At 43.2% G+C, this 23,599-nt stretch overlaps 1 protein-coding gene across 4 annotated transcripts in view; it reads left to right on the top strand.

Annotated features, from left to right (window-relative positions):
* LOC112577761 (ATP-dependent translocase ABCB1) overlaps positions 1-23,599 on the top strand; it is a 111,089-nt gene that overhangs the window by 77,454 nt on the left and 10,036 nt on the right. For 3 of the 4 annotated variants that reach the window (XM_025290988.2, XM_044946554.1, XM_044946555.1), the window contains 7 exons: positions 1,070-1,147; positions 3,830-3,913; positions 6,760-6,963; positions 15,605-15,705; positions 17,171-17,311; positions 20,315-20,471; positions 20,947-21,144. In XM_025290988.2, the coding sequence (XP_025146773.2) occupies positions 1,070-1,147; positions 3,830-3,913; positions 6,760-6,963; positions 15,605-15,705; positions 17,171-17,311; positions 20,315-20,471; positions 20,947-21,144 (963 nt within the window). Of the gene's footprint in view, positions 1-1,069; positions 1,148-3,829; positions 3,914-6,759; positions 6,964-7,944; positions 8,144-15,604; positions 15,706-17,170; positions 17,312-20,314; positions 20,472-20,946; positions 21,145-23,599 lie in introns of those variants that run through there. The other variant, XM_044946556.1, reaches the window with a different exon arrangement.

Raw genomic sequence — 23,599 nt, forward strand, 5'->3', positions numbered from 1 at the left:
GTGGCCTGCAGTTACACAGTTCAGCCTGGCTGTCCCCCTTGATCAGGACCACAAGGAAGAGTTCGCTTTCTCTCCACTTGGGCTCTTTACCCGTGTTTCTTCTCTCTCTCTCTCTTGATGATGTCCAGCCTGCTCCCTGGGAGTGTGGAGGAGCTACAGTTGCCTTCCATCGTGTCTCACATGCTGCAGGAGACTCTTGGCTCTTACTAGGGCTTTCCTTCTTCCAAAGCACCATCCAGCCATTTCCATTGTGTGGCAGGCAGGCTCCATCTGTGAACTTCCCCTTCCCGGAGCTCCAGAGAGAACGTGGTGCAGTGCCTCAGTCTGGCCCTGTATATCGCCAAGCTCCCGGGACGAGAGTCTGTCCTCCTTCCTCCCCAGATGTGGCCCAGCATGGCCATACAATCACATCTTACGCTCTTCTCTCCTACCAGGCATAGGTCATATCCTTGGGGAAGGGGGGAGATCAGTGCAGAAAACTCTGTCTCCAGTAAGCCTTCCTTTCCAACCTATTTCTCTCCGAGACTTTGGCTTTTCTTTTGACTTGGAAACAAAGCATTTGATATCTTTGTTCTCTGCATCTTTTATGGCTGCAGCGGCTGCAGATTCCTGTTTTTCCAGGTTGCACCTCAGGTCTGGTGTAATTGTGACCAGTGCCCACCCCTCACCCCCACAATTCACTCAAAAATTTCCTGCTTGGGATGATTCATAATATAAACCCCTGGGTTAGAGTCGAATTCCCTTGTCATTGAACAACTCCCCAGCTTCCTCAGTGGCAGGCCCTGATTCCTGAGAGAGCGAAGCAGGAGTGGGAAGGGAGACTGTAGATCCGTGATGGGCCGCCGGCTGGTTGGGGGGCTGGTTGGGGAGCCGCAGTGTTGATGTCAAAACCAGATCCTCCCAACTCTGCTGGTGGTCGCTGTTTGAGGAGCAGGGCCGCCAAGCCTTGAAACCGGGCTTCCGACTTTGGTGTCCTGCCCCGGCGCTGACCCCACGTCCCTTTCCCGCGGTGTCGCCGGGGGCTGGGCCTCTGACCAGCCTTCTCCCTGTGGCGTGTCCCTCCCCACAGGGCTTCACATTCGGCAAAGCGGGCGAGATCCTCACCAGGCGGCTGCGGTACCTGGTTTTCAGGTCGATGCTGAGGCAGGTAGGTCTGCCGGGGATGGTGCCCGGGGGGTGTGCACTGTGCCCTGTGGGCAGGCGCTGGGATTGCTGTCAGGGCTGCAGAGAGAGCCCGGGGTGCTCTGCTGGGGATGGGCTTGGGGACCAGTGTCCCCGCGCGCCAGATGGTGTCTCCCAGGCGGGCTCCCCTCAGCAGCTGCAGGCGGAGGAGATGGAAGCGATCTTCCGTGCCCCCACATCCCTCTCCTCTCCTTTTTTCCTTCTCTGCCCGGGAGACGTGATGCTCATGTTTATTCCTGCCAAGAGGTGCCCTCTGAACCCTTTGTTTCCACAGATCAAAAGTCAGCCCCATGGCCCACTTGCTGCTGCTTGGTTTCTGTGCTGGAGCTTGACTGATAGACTTGTTCCAGCTGCACTGTTACTAGCCGATAGTGACTTAGGTCTCCCACACTGGGCACCTTCCAGACCCTGACAGCACGTGGATGTGAATGTTTCTCAGGGGAAGGGGGAGAACATGTCACTCAAAGCAGATCAGTTCAAAGGGGAAGGTGTCTTTAACAATCATGCACATTTTGCCTGTGACTTTGTAACTTTACATTTTAAAATCACTAATACGGTGATACTTCAGAAGAATGCCTCAGATATACCTGGGGGGATGGGGCGGGATTTGAACCCTGGCTCATAAGCATGGGGACCCCCTGCTGCTTAAAACCAAGACGTGTTTATGGGGATTGCTGGCTTGGGACTGACAGAGCCAGGACCAAGTCCAGTGAGTGAGAGAGCACTGTTTGGTGTAGGGCCTCTTGTCAGGATTTTCAGTCAGACGGTATTTATAACAAATCCGAACTAGACTCAGAGCCTGGCCCAGGGCTAAATGCCCCATTCCCCTGCCAGGCCGTAGGCCAACTCCTGGGCCCCTTATACTTTGGATTTGAGCTGAGGATTTGTGTCATACCCTCTCTACCAATTATTCAGTCCGGCCATCATGCATTAAGTGCCTTCTGCTTACAAGGCATAATACTAAGTATTGTAAGGTCTTCAAGTCAGAGTGGTCCCTGTATACATGGCAGTTATGTTCCAATGGGGAAGACACTTAAGCACTTACCAATTTTAAAAAACCAAATGGATATGCACTATAATAAATTATAATGCATTATAATTCATTTTTTCTTAAATATTTGATAAATGCTGCTTTAACTGCAAATCACAGTTAAGGTAACTTCTTAGAACCTTAGTTATTTTTGTAACAGACACAAACTAAGACTTCAAACTCACAATATTTTTAGTGGTTTTGTATTTAAAAGTGTAAGTGGTTTTATAAAGAAAATCCTGTTTTATGTTGAGTGTTAAACTTTAATCTAGACTTCTTTGGTTTATTTTTTTTTTAACCCAATTCATTTATTTGGCCATAAACTATAGTCATCTGTTTATTTGACTTCTCTATTTGAATGTCTATTAAGAATTTCATACTAAATGTCTCCAAAACAGCTTTGGACACCCCTCCCACCCTTTGCCAAAGGGCTTACTCCTTGCTTAGACCTCCCCAATATCAGTAAATGGCCCATCCATTCTGCCAGTTGCTCAGGTTAAAGTCCTAGGAGTTGTCCTCGTCTCCTCTTCTTTGTCCGATATTACAACAGCCTCCTAACCCGTCTCACTGCCTCCATCTTTATCCTAGTTCACTCATTCATTGCCCAAGAACCAGAATCATTCTTCCAAGATAAAAGTTAAATCACATCCCTCTGCTTAAAAGCTGCTGAAAGCTGCCCATATCTCTCAGGGTAAAATCTGGTATCTTGTTTTTTGTCCATGTGATGCAGCTTGTGGGATCTTAGTTCTCTGACCAGGGATTGAACCCAGGCCCTCAGCAGTGAAAGTGTGGAGTATTAGCTATTGGACCATCAGGGAATTCCCCAAATTTGGAATCTTTGCATTTGCCAGTAAAGTCACAAACTCTGTGTCCCCACTACCTCCCCAGACTTCATCTCCTAGAGCTTCACCTCATTCCCCATATACAGTCTACTCTCTACACATTGGCTGATGTAAGTGGATATGGGGGTAGGGAAGAGGGAGGGCCCAGTGAGCATGGATGTCTGTCCTGAGGAAGAGGCAGCTTCTGTACATTTACACAGAGGTGCTATTAAGGCTGGTGACGACCTTTACGCTTTCTTGCTTGTATGTGAGCAGATCAAAAATGCCTCTGCCTTGGGGCTTTTGCACATGCTGTTCCTTCCTTGTCCAGATACTCTCATCCCTCTCCGTACTCAGGTCTCTGCTCAAAGGTCACCTGAGCAAGGCCTCTCTCTCTCACCTCCCCAGTCTATAAAATGGTGCCTCCCCCCTCTTCTTTTCCCTTCTTACCCCATTCTGTTTTTCTTCCTAGCATTTATTACCCCTTGGCATGGTGTTTATTAATTTATGGGTCCTGTCCCTGGAATCTGGGCTTCATGAAAGCAGCAACTCTGTCAGTTTTGTTCACTGTTGAATAGGTCCAACACCTAGCAATTATGTTTGGAACAGAGTAGGCACTCAAAAAAATCTTTTTTGAGAAATGATCTCTTTATGACTTTATTAAGTCCTTTTCTTATCTATTCAGTGTCAAATCCTAAGTGCTTAATGTAGGGGATAAGGGCACCCTGTGAGTTTCTTGAACTGAAGGTCTCATGCGTCAGGCTTTAAGATAATGAAATGAGTTTCTCTGCCACAGGATGTGAGCTGGTTTGATGACCCTAAAAACACCACGGGAGCATTGACGACCAGGCTTGCCAATGACGCCGCTCAAGTTAAAGGGGTATGACTACCTCCTTTCTGCTGTGATTGTCCTAATGGGCCATTTAGAATTTGAGCACGAAACTAATTCTCTCCCTACAGTTAATTCTCATCATCATTTAGAAAATGTCAAACCTTTAACCTATGTGATATAGCATGTGTCTTACGGAAAAAATATTATCTGTTTAAATATCATATGCTGTATCACTATAACAGTGATGACTTTTGAGCTTTGTTTTGTTATTTTCCATCTTATTCATGGCATTATCTAAATACATGTAGAAGGATAATTATTTAAAAAGGAAGTATTTATCAGTGTATCATGCAAGCCCAGTCTTTTTTTTTTTTATCTTTTCAGTCTGTTTTAATGCTTTGCTAATGCCCAGAAAATTGTAATTGCTACTGAAAAAAAGTGTGTGTAGTTGCTGTAAGAAAATTTAGGGGCACTGAATTCAGAGGGGAGGGAAGAAAACTTAGACAAAGTTTGAAAGAAATGAAACAAGTATGAAAAAATTAAAACAAGGGTAAAAGGAAAAATTTTATCAGACTATAAAACTTAAATTCTGCTGCTACATGAATCTCTTTAATTAATACAACTAGAAACTATTAGACCAGCAGGTTTTGATTGGTGGGTAAAGTGACAGTTTCTTCTTTAACTGCACCTTGTGTGCAAACTAAGTTGCTTCAGTCGTGTCTGAGTCTTTGCGACCCTATGGACTGTGGCCCGCCAGGCTCCTCTGTCCATGAGGATTCTCCAGGCAAGAATACTGGAGTGGGTTTCCATGCGCTCCTCCAGAGGATCTTCCTGACCCAGGGACTGAACCCACGTCTGTTGTGTCTCCTGCATCGGCAGGCAGGTTCCTCACCACTAGTGCCAGAGGATGATGGATTTTGTCTTAACCTTGTTTCACTCTTGGGCTCTGGCTTTAGAATGCTACCTACCCTCCTCCTCATTGTTGAAATGAAAAATTTCTGGCTTCTAGTAATCTATGCTCTCCCATGGAGTGTTCTAGAGACTCTTTTTCTGTATGAGGAATAGATACTGGGACGGTGAATGTGTCATTAGAATAAAGAACAGTAACCAGTGCAATGTCCCCAGAAGCATTTAATCATACTATGCCAAGGGGCTTACTTCCCCGCCAGCTTAAGGTTCTAGGTTTTTTGGATCATCTTTCATGTACATTAAAGAAGCACTTTGATCCATTTTACTTATTTCCGTGGCCTTGGCTGCCCTCCTCAGTGAAACGTTTATGTGTATGGAAGCTTAGGTACTGGAGTAATTTGTCTGCTGTGAACTTGCAGGATGTTCTGAGTGCTTCTTGCAGTTGGGTGCTGTGGGAAATGAGTTCTGAGTAGGGCTTGTGGATACTGAAAAAGGAACAGTCTCCATCTTGCCTGTGCCACAGACTCTTTTCAGATTATAACCCTTGACTTTGAAATTGAAAATGTCCAAATACAGAGCTGATTTGAAAGGCCACTCCACTCTGACTTATGCCAGATACGGCTAAGCCTCCCTTTATATAAGCTCAGTGATGGCATCAGATAAAAATAAATGCTCTGTTATATATGCCGTTTCTTGCAGCCCTGGTGCAATTCCTTGATATGGAATTTAATTATAGAGCTATTGGTAGTTTTTTAATACTGTTTCCCCCTAGTTACTGGTTTGGTGTTTATATCAACATAAGTTTCAAATGATTTCAGAAGGTTGACATTGAGGCAGGGGGCTCGGAAAGAATTCTGTCTTAAAACTCAGAGCCGCCAGAAGCTTTGGTTATTAATCAGTGTATCTAGTCATTTTGGGGTTGGGAAAAATTTGACCAAGGCCCCAGAGGTGGAAATGACTATTCTAGACTGTTCTCCATCATTATCTTTCCCTGAGAATGGCCCCACTCAAGCAGAGGAAATTTGGAGAGTTGATAAGACATGGGCCAGAGCAGGAATTTGGAAAGGCTTGAGGTTGTGGGGCGTTTCCAGGGTAAGGGAGAGAAGTGTAGAGTAGTGAAGCGGATTGACTTTGTATTTTGACTTCTGACTTTTCGGTTGGAAATACCTGAATGCTTCTGACAGTTATGCTTCAGGCTCCTTCTGGCATGTAAACTGAAGGTTCTGATACCTGCTTAGTATCGTAAATTTAAATTCCATAACATTCAGCTCTGTGTATTTTTTCTGAACACAGTCTCTCTAGCTCTAGCTCAGTCTTGTCCAACTCTTTTGCGACCCCATGGACTGTAGCTCACCAGGCTCCTCTGTCCATGGGATTCTCCAGGCAAGGATACTGGAGTGGGTTACCATTTCCTACTCCAGGGTATCTTCCCGACCCAGGGATGAAACCTCAGTCTCCTGCATTGACAGGTGGATTCTTGACCACTGTACCACCTGGGAAGCCCTCTAAACACAATAAGCATCTCAAATAAGCCACAAAATATTTGGATACCCTCAATGATCAATATTAGGCTTCAATTATGGGTAGTTATGCATCTAACATTGGAAATTTCCAACAGTCCCCATTGAACGTAATTGTCAGACTATTTTATCTTGCTAATTTGCAGAGCTTGCATTAGGGATCATGGTGTCATTGTTTAATGAAAAGTTTTGTGATATTAAAAAATCAAATGAGATAGAAATATGTAATTGAACTCTGAATTATTGACCTACTTTCAATATTTATTCTGAGGTCATGGAAATCCTCATCTGGGAAACCAAATAAAGTTACATGTAAACTTCTACTACTAACTTATTAGGTCATAACTGGGGAGATGAGATTTTCACAAAGCTGAATTTTCACAATCTGTAAGAAAATGCATAAGCATGGACTTTAGAGATGATCGGAAGGTGTCTCTCTAACAGTGTTTTGTGTTTGTTTTGCAGGCTATAGGCTCCAGGCTTGCTGTAATTACCCAGAATATTGCAAATCTTGGCACAGGCATTATTATATCCCTCATCTATGGCTGGCAGTTAACACTTCTCCTGTTAGCAATTGTACCCATCATCGCAGTAGCAGGGGTTATTGAAATGAAAATGTTGTCTGGACAAGCCCTGAAAGATAAGAAAGAACTGGAAGGTGCTGGGAAGGTGAGTCAAATGAGATAACATTTCTGACCTGGGTAGACTAAAATATTCTAAGCAGTGTTGTTCTGTTAGTCATGGCTACTTTCTGTGCTCTGAGGATGGCTTTTGTTTTTGTTTATTTGGCTGTGGTGAGTCTTCGTTGTGGCCTGTGAACTTTGTTGCAGCATGTGGGATCTTAGTCCCTGGACCAGGGATTGAACCTTGGCCCCCGGCATTAGGAGCACAGGGGTCTTAAGCACTGGACCACCAGGGAAGTCCCTGAGAATGTTTTTATAACCATTCCTCAAAGCAGTCTTATTTGACACTTATTCAGCAGATTGCAAACTGAAGAAAAGTAGCAAAACAAATTCTTAGACTCACAGACTGAAGACTAATTTTGTTGGACTTTTCTAGTTACAATTGTTTTCATATCACTTTTTCTCCTTCCTTCCCCTTTCTCCAGAAATCCATTGCTTTATTGAGGAAAGGAGGCCTATTTAACTAGATGTGGGGAGGGGAGATTTTAAAAACTTGAAAAGTCTTAAAGGTATTCACTCTAACTGGCTAAAATATCATCCCTCTTTCCCTTTCATTACGCCTCCTCCCTTCATGTTACTTGTGTTTGCCGTCTGTTAATGTTGTTTTTAGTCACTCACTCATGTCCGACTGTTTGCAACCCCATGGACTATAGCCTGCCAAGCTCCTCTGTCCATGGGATTTCCCAGGCAAGAATAACTGGAGTGGGTTGTCATTTCCCTCTCCAGGAGGTCTTCCCAACCCAGGGATCTAACCTGCGTCTCCCATGTTTCCTGTATTGGCAAGCGAATTCTTTACCACTGACGGAACCATCTGGGAAGCCCCGTTTACCCTTTATCCTAACACATTTTGCTGGGGGTGGGGGAAGCATGTTGCATGCTTGCCTGTTTGTTATTGTTGCTTGATTTGCATTTTGAATCTCCCCTTTTTTCCCCCAAAAGTTTTACTTGATATTGGAGTATAGTTGATTAACACTGTTGTGTTAGTTTGAGGTGTGCAACAAAGTGATTCAGTTACACATGTATCTGTTCTTTGTCTAATTCTTTCTTCATTCAGGTTATTACCGAGTTTTGAGTAGAGTTGTTGTTTTGAACAGATGCATGCATGGCAGTCGTTCTACTCCCCAGGGGGCCTGTGAGCCAGGTTCTTCTGTCAGCTCCTTTCGCAGGTGAGGCTGAGGCACAGGCAGGTAATGCCACAGTGCCTCAGAGCTCAAGTCTCAGAGCCACGATTCAAACGCAGACAGTCACGCTCCCAAGTTGTACCTCAGTTAAGAAACAAAGAGGTCTTTGACATATACAGACTACCATGTGTAAATTACATAGCTGGTGGGAAGCTGCTATTTAACACAGGTAACTCAACTCAGTGCCCTGTGCTGGCCTAGAGGAGTAGGATAGGGGGGAAGTGGAGGCTCAGAAGGAAGGTGGTAAAGCAGTTATCCTCCACTAAAGAAAAATAAAAGAGGTCTGCTAATGGTGGAGCATAGTCTGATATCACATGATCTGTATCATTGCAGAAACGAGCGGTCAGAGCCGAGCTCCCTCAGAACTAGGCCTACCGTCTAGGATAGGGTGACATCTACCCGTGGACCCTCCAAGGTGCCTGAGACTCAAGGCAGCGACCCGGGCAGATCCAGTGGCCTTGGGTCCTTTGTCTCTGCACCAGGCACCTCACCAATAAGGATGATGAAAGGGGTCCTTTGGTTGGTTATCAGCACTCTCACTTTTTCCGTTGCCTCCCTGCTATATCTCTGACTTTTTGTACCCTGTGTCCTTGGGATTCCTTCGGGAAACTTCTTTGGATCAGCTTTAGTGCTTCTCAGTGATTGTCTGGGGGAGAAAGTCCTCATGTGAGGTTTCCCTTTGGTCCTGAAGTCCAGCAGCAGGGTGCTGGCCCTCAGACATTGGCTGTGGTCAGGCCCAGGTGACGTCAGCCCCTGGCAGGGAGTCCGTCCTGTGACCGGTCACTTCATTTAATCCTGTACTTTGTGGGATTTTCCCCTATGGTGCTGATTCATCTAATGAGAAAATGAAAAAACGTGCATACAAAGAAAGTGCATTACTGTTTCTAGTGTCATCGTTTATGGAGGTGTTCAAAGTGTCCCAGAGAGGAGGTTTAGGTTGTTTGTAGGAAGATGACCAGTCGGAAGCTGATTCATTGCAAGCCACAGGTTTTCACCTTTAAAGTATTGCATTAGCTTTAAAACTCTGGTAATTTGTTGGAAGTGGGGGAGGTGAAGGGGTGCAGATGGAAACAGATATGTTTGAGAATAGCAGGTTTTCTGGATAAAGGTCGGGAGTGAGGTAAATGCTCTAAATCGGTGGTTCATGAGAGAGAGATAAAAGCAGGTAGGGGAAGTGATTGCTGCACCAACCAGTCCATGAAATAGTAAAAGTCAGCTCCCATCTGATCGTCATTCTCAGGCTGCCACTTGTTGATTTTTTATTATATACCAGGCATCATGCTAAGAATGCTACATGTTCTCACTTGATACTCTCAATAACCCTTTTGAATTACCCTGTTAGATCATAAAACTCAGGATTCAGAGGAGTCAGGTAGCTTGCCCAAAGTCACATAGCAGCAGCCTAATTGGTCTGTCTGTCCACTTTTTATATTTGTCTGACAGAGGCCACAGTCATCTCTTATAAACACAAATAAGATCTTGCTAACCTCCACCCATCCAGTGACTTCTGATCACACTAGCAGTAAAATCTGACAGAATGTGGTCCACTGGAGAAGGGAATGGCAAACCACTTCAGTATTCTTGCCTTGAGAACCCCATGAACAGTATAAAAAGGCAAAAAGATAGGACACTGAAAGATGAACTTCCCAAGTTGCTAGGTGCCCAATATGCTACTAGAGATCAGTGGAGAAATAACTCCAGAAAGAATGAGGGAATGGAGCCAAAGCAAAAACAGCACCCAGTTGTGGATGGGACTGGTGATAGAAGCAAGGTTCGATGCTGTAAAGAGCAATATTGCATAGGAACCTGGAATGTTAGGTCCATGAATCAAGGCAAATTGGAAGTGGTCAAACAGGAGATGGCAAGAGTGAAGATCAACATTCTAGCAATCAGCAAACTAAGATTGACTGGAATGGGTGAATTTAACTCAGATGACCATTGTAAATCTACTACTGTGGGCAGGAATCCCTTAGAAGAAATGGAGTAGCCATCCTAGTCAACAAAAGAGTCTGAAATGCAGTACTTGGATGTAATCTCAAAAATGACAGAATGATCTCTGTTCGTTTCCAAAGCAAACCATTGAATATCATGATAATCCAAGTCTATGCCCCAACCAGTAATGCTGAAGAAGCTGAAGTTGAATGGTTCTATGAAGACCTACAAGACTTTCTAGAACTAACACCCAAAAAAGATGTCCTTTTCATTATAGGGGACTGGAATGCAAAAGTAGGAAGTCAAGAAACACCTGGAGTAACAGGCAAATTTGGCCTTGGAGTACAGAATGAAGCAGGGCAAAGACTAATAGAGTTCTTCCAAGAGAACGCACTGGTCATAGCAAATACCCTCTTCCAGCAACACAAGAGAAGAGTCTAACATGGACATAATCAGATGGTCAACAATGAAATCAGATTGATTATATTCTTTGCTGCCAAAGATGGAGAAGCTCTATACAGTCTGCAAAAACAAAACCGGGAGCTGACTGTGGTTCAGATCATGAACTCCTTATTGCCAAATTCAGACTTAAATTGAAGAAAGTAGGGAAAACCACTAGACCATTCAGATATGACCTAAATCAAATCCCTTATGATTATACAGTGGAAGTGAGAAATAGATTCAAGGGACTAGATCTGATAGACAGAGTGCCTGATGCACTATGGATGGAGGTTCATGACATTGTAAGGAGACAGGAATAAAGACAATCTCCAAAAAAAGAAATGCAAAAAAGCAAAATGGCTGTCTGAGGAGGCCTTACAAATAGCTGTGAAAGAAGGGAAGCGAAAAGCAAAGGAGAAAAGGAGAGATATACCCAATTGAATGCATTTGAGTTCCAAAGAATAGCATTCAATACCCATTGAATGCATTTGAGTTCCAGAAAATAGCAAGGAGAGATAAGAAAGCCTTCCTCAGTGATCAGTGCAAAGAAATAGAGGAAGACAATAGAATGGGAAAGACTGGAGATCTCTTCAAGAAAATTAGAGATACCAAGGGAACATTTCATGCAAAGATGGGCTCAAGAAAAGACAGAAATGGTAGGGACCTAACCGAAGCCGAAGATATTAAGAAGAGATGGCAAGAATACACAGAAGAACTGTACAAAAAAGATCTTCACGACCCAGATAATCACGATGGTGTGATCACTTACCTAGAGCCAGACATCCTGGAATGTGAAGTCAAGTGGGCCTTAGAAAGCATCACTACAAACAAAGCTAGTGGAGGTGATAGAATTCCAGTTGAGCTATTCCAAATCCTGAAAGATGATGCTGTGAAAGTGCTGCACTCAATATGCCAGCAAATGTGGAAAACTGAGCAGTGGCCACAGGTCTGGAAAAGGTCCGTTTTCATTCCAATCCCAAAGAAAGGCAATGCCAAAGAATGCTCAAACTACCACACAGTTGCACTCATCTCACACGCTATTAAAGTAATGCTCAAAATTCTCCAAGCCAGGCTTCAGCAATATGTGAACCATGAATTTCCAGATGTTCAAGCTGGTTTTAGAAAAGGCAGAGAAACCAGAGATCAAATTGCCAACATCCACTGGATCATGGAAAAAGCAAGAGAGTTCAGAAAAACATGTATTTCTGCTTTATTGACTATACCAAAGCCTTTGACTGTGTGGATCACAATAAACTGTGGAAAATTCTTCAAGAGATGGGAATACCAGACCACCTGACCTGCCTCTTGAGAAACCTGTATGCAGGTCAGGAAGCAACAGTTAGAACTGGACATGGAACAACAGACTGGTTCCAGATAGGAAAAGGAGTATGTCAAGGCTGTGTATTGTCACCCTGTTTATTTAACTTATATGCAGAGTACATCATGAGAAATGCTGAGCTGGAGGAAGCACAGGCAGGAATCAAGATTGCCGGGAGAAATATCAATAACCTCAGATATGCAGATGACACCACCTTTATGGCAGAAAGTGAGGAGGAACTCAAGAGCCCCTTGCTGAAAGTGAAAGAGGAGAATGAAAAAGTTGGTTTAAAGCTCAACATTCAGAAAACTAAGATCATGGCATCTGGTCCCATCACTTCATGGAAGGAGATGGGGAAACAGTGGAAACACTGACTGACTTTGTTTTGGGGGGCTCCAGAATCACTGCAGGTGGTGATTGCAGCCGTGGAATTAAAAGACACTTGCTCCTTCGAAGGAAAGTCATGACCAACCTAGATAGCATATTGAAAAGCAGAGACATTACTTTGTCAACAAATGTCCGTGTAGTCAAGGCTACAGTTTTTCCAGTACTAATGTATGGACGTGAGTTGGACTATAAAGAAAGCTGAGCACCGAAGAATTGATGCTTTTGAACTGTGATGTTCGAGAAGACTCTTGAGAGTCCCCTGGGCTGCAAGGAGATCCAACCAGTCCATCCTAAAGGAAAGCAGTCCTGAACATTCATTGGAAGGACTGATGCTGAAGCTCAAACTCCGATAATTTGGCCACCTGATGCGGGGAGCTGACTCATTTGAAAAGACCCTGATGCTGGGAAAGATTGAGGGCAGGATGAGAAGGAGATGACAGAGGAGGAGATGGTTGGGTGGCATCACCGACTCGATGGCCATGCATTTGGGTGAACTCCGGGAGTTGGTGATGGATAGGGAGGCCTGCGTGCTGTGGTTCATGGGGTAACAAAGAGTTGGATACAACTGAGCGACTGAACTGAACTGAACCTCCACCCCTTCAGTGACTTCGATCACACTGGCAATAACATCAACCCCGGATTATTAAACTCTGCATGACTCAGCCCATGATGACTTCTCTGACCCTGTCTTGCTCGGCTGTCTCCCTCATCCACCCTGCCCTGGCCTCATGGGCCTTCTTTCTGGTCCTACAAAATTCCAAGCTGGTTCCCTCTGGTCTTCATAGCTCTTCTGAGAGGTCTCTCCTGACGTTCGAATTCATTCCTGACACTTTTCTGCACTTAATGTTTCTTTCCCACTTGTTTATTGATTAATGACCGTCTTCCCTACTAAGGTGGGGACCAGTATCATATCTGTTGTTCCCCTTAGAAGGACGGAGCAGGGCCAGGATTGCAGAGCAGGACTGTGTGATGTCAGAGCCGGCTCCTAAAACCTCTACACTGCTCGTGGTCTCTGCTCCATTGATTTCTGTCACATTATTCACGAATGAATATTTTTATAGAATAGATGCTTTTTCTTTTTTAGAAATAAAAGCCGTAATCACACTTGAGTTTCTACAAGGGTAGGAAGAGAAGTGTGAGGTTTTTCAGGAAACCTGTGCATATTTTTTGCATTCCTAAAAATCATTTAGTACATGATGGTTTCTGAGGGAAACCCCGTGCTATTGATATTTCCTCTTCTTATAAATTACAACATCCCTTTCCTCATTGTGATTACTGAATCTCTATGTAAAATTTGGAGTAAATGAACCTGTGAGGATGCAGAATACTAATTAAGCCTTTTCCTAATTTCTTCTTGTGTGACAAGATGAAGATGATTGTGCAGTGATTATATTATTTTACTCACTATTCAAGGTGTGCAGCTCATGAACTCTCACTTTTATTGGGCTCTCCACACACTATAAAGTGATGACGTTACAAACCAAACAATACACACTGGCGTAAGAAAAAATGTGCCCAGAAAATAAGTATTTCTTAAAATCATTACATTGAAATTCACAGTAAAGTCTGTTTTTTTCCCAGCAGACAGTTGTAAAGTTTGCTAAATTTTCTTAACTAATGCAAAAAAAGCCTCTTTTCTTTGTTTGAAGCCTCATAAATGAAAATATTTCTACCAGTGATCATCTCTGAGGGTTTGACTGGAGGTGGATTTTTTCTTCTAACTTTTTGCTTTCTGCAGTGTTAGTGTTTTCTAAAATAAGTATAATTTTTATAATATGTAAATAATTGCATAAAATATTTTAACATAAGTTGAATCTGGACATTTCCCTGTATTTGTTAGTAGCTTATGGTAAACTTAGTTCATTCTTGTTGGCCTGCTGGGTCAGAACATAATATTTTTAACTTTATTTTTAAAATACTTTTTTTGTTTTTAAGAGTATGGTATTAATTTCTTTCTTCTAGTAGCCTTTTGCATTAGTCTTTAAAACCAACAACATCATATCAAATATTCACTATTATCTTTGAAGGTAGGTATTGGTGTAGGATTCAGTAAAGAATCAGTGAGAGTTTGGGTTTGTGATTTTTGTTTTGCCATAAATCACTCTAATATAATTGAATTTGTCTGTATTAGAGTCAGTTCTGACCAGGGAAGAGGCCAGAGAAAGGAAGAACATCTTAATATGGGTAATTTCTCATAGTGATTTATAATTTAGACTTACAATCTAAAACTTATTTTTCTTAAAATTAGAGTTAAAAGGGACTCCAGAGACCCTCTTGTCTACCCTCATTTAATAGATGAGAACAGACAGAGAGATGTTTTAAGGTCCCATGCTGAAGCAGGCTGAAGTATCATTTTGTATTGTATACTGGTGTTTTCTGTATTTTCTATAGCCTTTTTATCCAGACTCTAAAAGGTGGTAAATGATGTGTTTGTCCTAATGAGATAGCCTTGTTAGAAGTTAACTTTCAACTAAAACATAATCGAATGATAGTAACTTTCTGGAAAACAAATTGTTAATATGTGCTGTACTCCTTAAAAATTAGTTTATTTTCTTTGATCTTGTTAACTCACTTTTAAGAATGTCTAAGACAATAATTTAATAGGGACATAAATGTGCAAGGATGTTTTCACAGCATTCTTTTTAATAAGAATTGAAAACTTAGTTCAGTAAAAGCTTTGTTCAGTGGCCCTTTAAACAACTCATTGTTAATATATATATTTAATGACCTTGGAAAAGGCTCTTGATATTTGTTAAAGTAAAAAATAAGGCTGTAAAGCCAAACATAGAATGTCAGCACAATTTTGTTAAACAGGTATATTTTTAGAAAATAACAGCATGTAAGCTATTATGTAAAATACACCAATATGTAACTTTTCATTACCTTCCTTATCTTTTCAATATTTTCCAAATATTCTTTAGTTGTCTTAAATGACAATTATGCAGAGAAAAATATAAACATTTTATATTTTTAATAATAGCAATTACAATGATACTATAATAATTTATATATAATAATTATGAACTGAAAATGTGACCATCATAGAAGAAAGAGCACTTCAATAGAGGTAAAATACTGAGTTCTCAGGTTACTTTTGCTCCTGTAAAGCTATGTGGCTTTAGGTAAGGGCCTTCATCTGTTGACACTTGAGAATCTCTTTCTGCAGAGAGGAGTTTAAATTAGCTCATGTTCTTTCCAGATCGAAAACTCAATTTGATAATGTACTTAGTATCTCTTTCCATAGCAAAGAAACTCAGAGGTCATAATAAATATTATTTAATATATAATATTAATCTCTCTAGTGGAATTCCACCTCATTGCCACTGCTGGCTTTTGTACCTTTAGTGACGGAGTGTTCTCTGTTACAGATTGCCACTGAAGCGATAGAAAACTTCCGGACTGTTGTTTCTTTGACTCGGGAGGAGAGGTTTGAATATATGTATGCCCAGAGTTTGCAGGTACCATACAGGTAATAGCCACTGACAAGTAGGAGGGGAGTATGGGGACTTTTTCAATCATCAGGTTTGTTTTCAGGAAAATTAGTTTGACCAGAAGGTAGGGAGTAAGTGGAGAGACTTCTAGAAGGGAACCAATTGGGAAGCAGTTGTAATTCTCCAAGAGAGGAATCACAGGACCTGGCCTAAGGCAAGGACGTCTCTGAGGTAGATCCAGTGAGAACAGTAACCGAGGGCAGGGGAGGGAGTGAGGATATTGAGAATGGCTCTGACCCTGTGTTTGCATGATGACCCTACTACTTGATCGTGCTGGGAATGAGTTCTTTGTGGAACGTGAAATTTGGGGTGTCTGTGAGGCTTGAGGGTGTGGTGCTTCCTGAGGACACCCTCCCTTCCTTGTTCTCTTTACCAGTCTCCAGTGCAGACCCTTTGTCCTTTAATGAACTCATGGTGAGTGCTCTAAAAAGTGACGTGGATACGAGCAGGCCTGACTTCTTTGACTCTTTTGTTTCTTATACGATGAAAGGAGCAAATTTGGGTTTTTATAGTAGAGTTTTGTTTGTTGTTTTTTTTTTTATAGTAGAGCCTTTTTATAGGAAAAAAAAATTGTTTAAATCCCAGTCCTCGAAACAGAAGCTGAGCTGCTCTGCTTGAAACAGGCCCACTCACCAGTCTGTGCCCACACCACCCAGCTCTATGTGGCTCAAAACTACACGTGTTAACTCCCTGGGGGCGCCTTCCTTAAACCCCCCAGAGGGTTGCTGCTGCTAAGTCGCTTCAGTCCTGACCGATTCTGTGCAACCCCATAGAGGGCAGCCCACCAGGCTCCCTATCCCTGGGATTCTCCAGGCAAGAACAGTGGAGTGGGTTGCCATTTCCTTCTCCAATGCGTGAAAGTTAAAAGTGAAAGTGAAGTCGCTCAGTCGTGTCCGACTCTTAGCGACCACATGGACTGCAGCCTACCAGGCTCCTCCATCCATGGGATTCTCCAGGCAAGAGTACTGGAGTGGATTGCCACTGGTGCCTCCTCATTTCTTGCTGTAACATGTTACAAGGGAAACTTCCACTGCATGAATCATCCAGCTCAGCTCCTGGGTCCCCAAGGACAAGAACACAGCTGGCACCTCTGCGTGGCCCTTCACGTCCCTGCAGCTCATGGGTGTTGGGTCAACACGTGTTGAGCAATTGTTCAGTGTAAACTACGTATATGTTACATGTCCATGGGTGAGGGGCAGGGAAGGAGTGCATTAACTCCTAACAAACTCTTCTTGTCCTTGGCTTATTTTACCTTGACCTCAACACTTCGAGGTGTGGTTAGTTCTCCGTTGAAGTGGAGATGTGAGGACCAAACTTAGTGTTTTGGAAATGAAATCCATTTTGTCTGCTGTGCCACCATCCCCTACTTCTAACACATCAAAGGTTATGTTTTAAGGACTGAGAAATGAAAGTCAAGTAAATGTCAGAATGTCTTCTTTTCAGAAACTCTTTGAGGAAAGCACATGTCTTTGGAATTACATTTTCCATCACCCAGGCAATGATGTATTTCTCCTATGCTGGCTGTTTCCGGTTTGGTGCCTACTTGGTGGCGCAAGGCATCATGGAGTTTCAGGATGTTCTCTTGTAAGTACGGGGCTCCTACTGACAGTTGGGCTCTAGAAATGAAACCAAGGTGCATGTGCTTCATGCCTGGATAGGAAGCCTTACTGTGAAGCTTCATGAAGAGATTTTGGTGATTCAGAAGTTGGCGTTTTGCCTCTGAGTCTCCGTATGTTACTCTGAAAGCATCCCGTTTCATTTGGAGAATTGGCATCTGCCCTTCTCCCCAGTACTGACTCACACATTTGACCTTCTCAAATCCATGGCTCGGTGAGGTTGTGATTCATCGAGGGGTTTCCAGCAGGCCTGGGTGTTTGGGAAGAAGCCTCACCCAGAGTCAAGCACCTGGTTCCTTTGAGTAGATTCTGAACAGGGCAGCTAAAGAATAGACGTGGAGCACTGAGGTCTGAGAGCCCTGGAATATTCTAGGATACATTTGCTTTGCTTGATAAGAGAAAAGGAATTAGAAGGTAAGAGCTGGAGAAATTGAGGAATGAAAAAGGAAAGCTCTATGGGAATATCTGGCTCATCGCCGTGAAATGCAGAAGATGGTACCTGAGTCAGAAGACAGGCCTGGACTTCCTTCTAAAGTACTGAATATACAGTTAAACTAAAATACGTGGTTTGGTAGTGAAAAGTGAGTGTAATTTTTCTGAGTGTTGTGGGTGGTGATGTGTGAGCTGCCCTTTGATAGCCACCATAGTCACTGGTGACACAGTTTTCTAGTTAAACCAGCATCAGTGAGACGTGGAAGTACATGTCAGTGTAACATTTACATCCTATTTAGACATCGGTTTGTGCTCCAGGTTTCTCAGGATGACCCCAGCAGAAGATTGTAAAATTTCCACTCGGCCTCTCTCTGACAGATGATATGCAGGTGCTCTTTATAACTATGGCCAAAGGATTGTAGTCAGGCATCACTGGTATTGGTACTTCGATTAGATAATTATTTTATAATTATTCCTTTGAAAGTGAAAGTGTAGTCGCTTAGTCATGTCCGACTCTTTGCGATCCTATGGACTGTAGTCCACCAGACTTCTCCATGGGATTTTCCAGGCGAGAATACTGGAGTGGGTTGCCATTTCCATCTCCAGGGTATCTTCCGGACCCAGGGATTGAACTTAGTTCAGCCGCTCAGTCGTGTCCGACTCTTTGTGACCCCATGAACCGCAGGCCTCTCTGTCCATCACCAACTCCTGGACCAAACCCATGTCCATCGAGTTGGTGATGCCATCCAACCATCTCATCCTCTGTCATCCCCTTCTCCTCCTGCCCTCAATCTTTCCCAACATCAGGGTCTTTTCAAATGAGTCAGCTCTTCGCATCAGGTGGCCAAAGTATTGGAGTTTCAGCTTCAACATCATTCCTTCCAATGAACACCCAGGACTAATCTCCTTTAGGATGGACTGGTTGGATCTCCTTGCAGCCCAAGGAACTCTGAAGAGTCTTCTCCAACACCACAGTTCAAAAGCATTGCAGGCAGACTCTTGACTGTCTAAGTCACCAGAGAATCCAAATTAGTGCTTTACTCTGAGGTTAAGGTATTCAACTGATGAAAGTTACTGACTCTTAGATTGTTAGATTCAGAAAATCAGTCTTCTGAGTAAGGGATACGGGAGACCTGTCTGAAGAGCTATCTGTTTGAAAAAGATCCCACAGGTCTAGATAAGTAGACCAAATGAACCATCTGAGTGATTTGTTCAGAGGTGTTTAGAAACAGCGCTGTGGGCTCCGTTAGCTCAGGCAAAGAGCCCAAAGAAACAGACCTGATGGACTCACGGTATGATCCTGGGAAGATCCCCAGTGTTGTGTCGGTTCTAGGCCTACTGTTTAAAAAGACATTTTGATCAGTGTATCCAGAGAAGGGCAGCTGGAATGTTGGGAGTGAAAGGAGTTACCAAAGATATAAACGGCTTTTAAAATAATAATCCAGTTCTTTGAAGGGCAGTATTAGGCAAAAGGATGTACATTTCTCTTTGATTTGAAAAGGAACTTTTTAACAAAAGACTTCCTCTAGCAAACTTCCTCCTTCCTGAAACAAAGGATGGGAGCTGGCTTGGGGTGTGCGCCCTGGCACAAACTTGGAGAGCTGGACTTGACATCCTGTAAAGTCCTTCCCGACTTGAAGCTGCTATGATTCCCATGATGTAGATTAAGAATGGCAATGCAGGGACTTCCTTGGTGGTCCAGTGATTAGGAGTTGGTTGCTTTCTATACTGTGGCCTGGGTTCGATCCCTAGGGGGAGCTAAGATCTCAGAAGCTGCAGCATGGCTAAAAAAAAACCAAAAGAACTCAGAGCATCTTGAGAGCAGCACACTATCTGGCTGTTGAAGGAACTCTCTTCTTTGCTGCATGGCTCATGGCTTTTCTAAGACTCTGATCCAATTCCAGCAAAACTGCCTATATCCATTATTGATGGCCACAGATACTGCTGCAAGACAGCCACCCACTAGCCCCCAGGAATGTACAATAGTGAACATCTGTTCTTGGCTCTGAAGTCTGGGGTCAGCCAGGCAGTTCTGCTGTCTGGGCTAGGCAGAGGAGATCTCAGCTGGGCTCACGCGTGTGTGCAGTGAGCAATGGGGCCCACACCACACTCTTCTGTCCGTGCCTTGTCCTCTAGCCAGCCAGCCAGGCTTGTGGTTGTGGAAGAATGAGAGAGACAGGGGCACGCAAGGCCCCCTGAATCATAGGCTTGGAGCTGGAAACCGTCACTTCCACCACATCCTGTTGGCCAGAGCAAGTCCCAAGTCCAACCCAGATTCCAAGGGTAGGAAGACAAATTCCACTTCTTCCATGGAGAGGCTGCAAGGTCACATTATAAGAAAGCGAAAACCAAAGAGAGATGAAACATGGGGTCATTTTACAATCAGTTAACCACACTGATATGAACTTATAAGGAGACGGTTGTTTCTTGTTTGACTAATGTGTTGGATTCTTCGAGGCGGCTCTCAGGTTGTAGAAGTGCCACCCTTTTGGCATTGCAGTCGCTAACTCTTGACACATCTTGTCCTTGTTGTTGGCAGAGTGTTCTCAGCTATTGTCTTTGGTGCCATGGCTGTGGGACAGGTCAGTTCATTTGCTCCTGACTATGCCAAGGCCAAAGTGTCAGCAGCCCACGTCATCAGTATCATTGAAAAAACTCCTCTGATCGACAGCTACAGCACGGAAGGCCTAAAGCCGGTCAGTTTCATGTTTTGTACGTGACCTGACTGATGAATGAATGCATTCTAAGTGGAAGTTTAATAAAATCTGTGCTTTTACTTGCTGGTAGTAAAATGAAACTTTCTTGATCATGGGTTCATTTTAATAAATGCTGATAATATTGATACATGTTAACATCCAGTACTTTTATATAACAGAGCCACAGGGATATAGGAATACTGCCCATTTTATACACAAATTCTGCGAATCAGGTTTTATTATGTGTAGGTAATTCCGTTATAGCTTTGGGTTATCACATTTGTATTGTGTTAATGAGACATGCTGTGGAAATGCTGACCCTTTTAGATCTGTATTACTTTCTAGCAGTTACAACTGAAGCTTGATTGGAATCCAAGGTCGCTGCCCTCTGATACCTGGCAGTACAGAGGATTGGCTCTAAAGTCAGTTTTCAGGATTGCAGCAATGAAACTTACTGTTACTGTCCTGATTTTAGAGTACAGTGGAAGGAAATGTGGCCTTTAATGACGTCGTGTTCAACTACCCGACTCGACCAGACATCCCGGTGCTTCGGGGGCTGAGCCTGGAGGTGAAGAAGGGCCAGACGCTGGCCCTCGTGGGCAGCAGCGGCTGTGGGAAGAGCACAGTCGTCCAGCTCCTGGAGCGGTTCTATGACCCCTTGGCTGGCACAGTGGTGAGCGCACTATTTTCTTTATTTTTTTGTGGAGTGTAGTGTTAGTTTCAGGTGTACGACAAAGCAGTTCAGTTACGCATATACATATATCCACGCTTTTTTCAGATTCTTTACCCATACAGGTTGTTACAGAATATTGAGTAGAGTTCCCTCAACAGTAGGTCCTTGTCAGTTATCTGTTTTATATATAGAGGATTGTGTGTGCTAATCCCACGCTCCTAATTTATCCTTCTCCAACATGTTTCCCCTTTGGTAACCATAAGTGTGTTTTTGAAATCTGAGAGTCTTCTTTCTGTTTTGTAAAGTTCATTTGTATAATTTTAAAAAATTAGATTCCTCATTTGTATAATTTTTAAAAATTAGATTCCACATGAGTGATAGCATATGATATTTGCATTTCTCTGTGTGAATTACTTCATTTAGTATAATAATCTCTAGGTCCTTCTGAGCATCCTTTCTTGTTCAGCTCATTCCAAATTTTTCGTCTTCTTAATGCCTAGATGTATTTAATTCTCGACCATAAGCCATGACTTTATAAACCTTTAAACAATGGCCTGACCTCCTTGACACAGTCTTAAAGCTGTGTCCACTGTTCCAGCCAATTTGTCCAACCTTTCCTTCTATTCTACTACCCTCCCCTCCTCAACAAGCAGCCTTTTTGCCTGCCGTCCCCCTTCCCTTGGTCTCAGTTACATGAGAGGATCCGGGGGGTGGAAATCCAGAAAGGCAGAGGAGGGGCACTGAGAGAAGCCAGATGGAAGCCAGGGATGGCAAGGAGAAGGCGGTCCCCAGTGGCAGACGCCATGGAAAGACAGGGTACGGTGAAGACCGAAAAGACGTGGGAGGGGCTGGCCGTTAATGGGCTGCTTCTGACCTTTCACAGTCTCCTCAGTGAAGTGGTGGCGGGAGAAGACAGTTGCTCATGGCTGAGGTGTGGTTAGGAGGGAAACGGAGACGAAGTGTGTAGAGATTAGCGGCAGATCAAAGGGAAAGGGAAGGAAAATACAACTGGGCAGAACCCAGGGAAGACGTTCATCACGGGGAATCCTGAACATTTTTATGGCTGAAGATGGGAGAAAACTATTGATGGAGAAAGGAAATTCAGACACCTTCTAAGGGAAAAAAAAAAAAAAAAGCAATAGCAACAAATTTGGGAAACAGATAAAGAACATAGAGGGATTCTCTTTTCTTTCTAAACTAAAAGGGTAAGTGAAGGGTGAGATTTATTCATGGGACGTTCAGTAAACCGTCAATGAGTGCTTGTCAGGGACTCTCTTAGGCACTGGGAATGAGATAGGCGTTGTGAAGGGAGTAGGGACATTTTTGATTGTTATTTTTTGGTCGCACTATGCAGCTTGTGGGATCTTAGTTCCCTGACCAGGGATGGAACCTGGGGCATTGCAGTTAAATTACGAAGTTGTAACCACTGGACCACCAGAGATTTCCCAAAAATAGTAAATTTTTAAATGACTGTAATGGGGACTAGAAAAGAATCATATTAGGAAAGAGTGAAATTTATAGCAAAACATTTCCATTATGTAGGCCTTGAGTTATTGGTTATACTCAGGGGTGACATTCAAAATATTCAACAACTGGAATGGCCTGGGCACTGCCCAACCAGGATGGACACCTGCTTTGTACAGTGAGACTGATGCCCGCCAGCTCCTTATGGGTCCTGCTTGTGTTAATGGTTGACATGGAAATAGCATTTTCTACCTGTAGGCGAGGGCTCTTTTCACTTCCTCACAGTAATCACAGTGATCATAAATATTTCTTACTGTATCCAAAGACAGTTGTGCCTTTAGTGAGTCTATTCTGTGACAGTTATGTACGCTTTGTTCTTCTTTAATCTTGGTTCCTTATTTTTACTACTTCATTACATATTTTCTGTGAATTCTGACTTTATGCTTCAGTTTTATGTTTAAGGTTTGGACAGAGAACTCTCAATGAAGACCTTCCTGACAAATGAAGCCATCAGAGGAGAAAATGTTGTCTCTCAGACAGTGATCATGGTCCTTAAGAGACATTTATTAAGCAGCATGTTATATGCTAATCTCTAATGAATTATAGGGGATGATTAAAAATTTTAACCATCTTCCAGTTAAAGAATTTAACTGAAGAGATAGGGCATATCCTTCCATAAGTTAAAGAAGATAGACTTTGGGACGTCTCTGGGGTCCATTGGTTAAGACTCCATGCTTCCAATGTAGGAAGCATGGGTGGGTTTGATCCCTAGTGGGGGAACTAAGAGCCCACATGCCACCCGGTGTGGCCAAAATTTTTTTTAAAACAGATGATAGATCTAGAGTTGATTCTTAAAGGAAAACTAGAACTAGAGGCATAAGGCTATACGAGTGTGCAGTCAAGATGTTGTTTGATGAAAGATAATATGAGCTGTGGCTGATAAGTGATTTGTCCCTAATGTAGCATAAGATAAGTTGGACTTCCCGGGTAG

Source organism: Bubalus bubalis, chromosome 8 (genome assembly GCF_019923935.1).
Source record: "Bubalus bubalis isolate 160015118507 breed Murrah chromosome 8, NDDB_SH_1, whole genome shotgun sequence".
NCBI classification, from domain to species: Eukaryota; Metazoa; Chordata; class Mammalia; order Artiodactyla; family Bovidae; genus Bubalus; species Bubalus bubalis.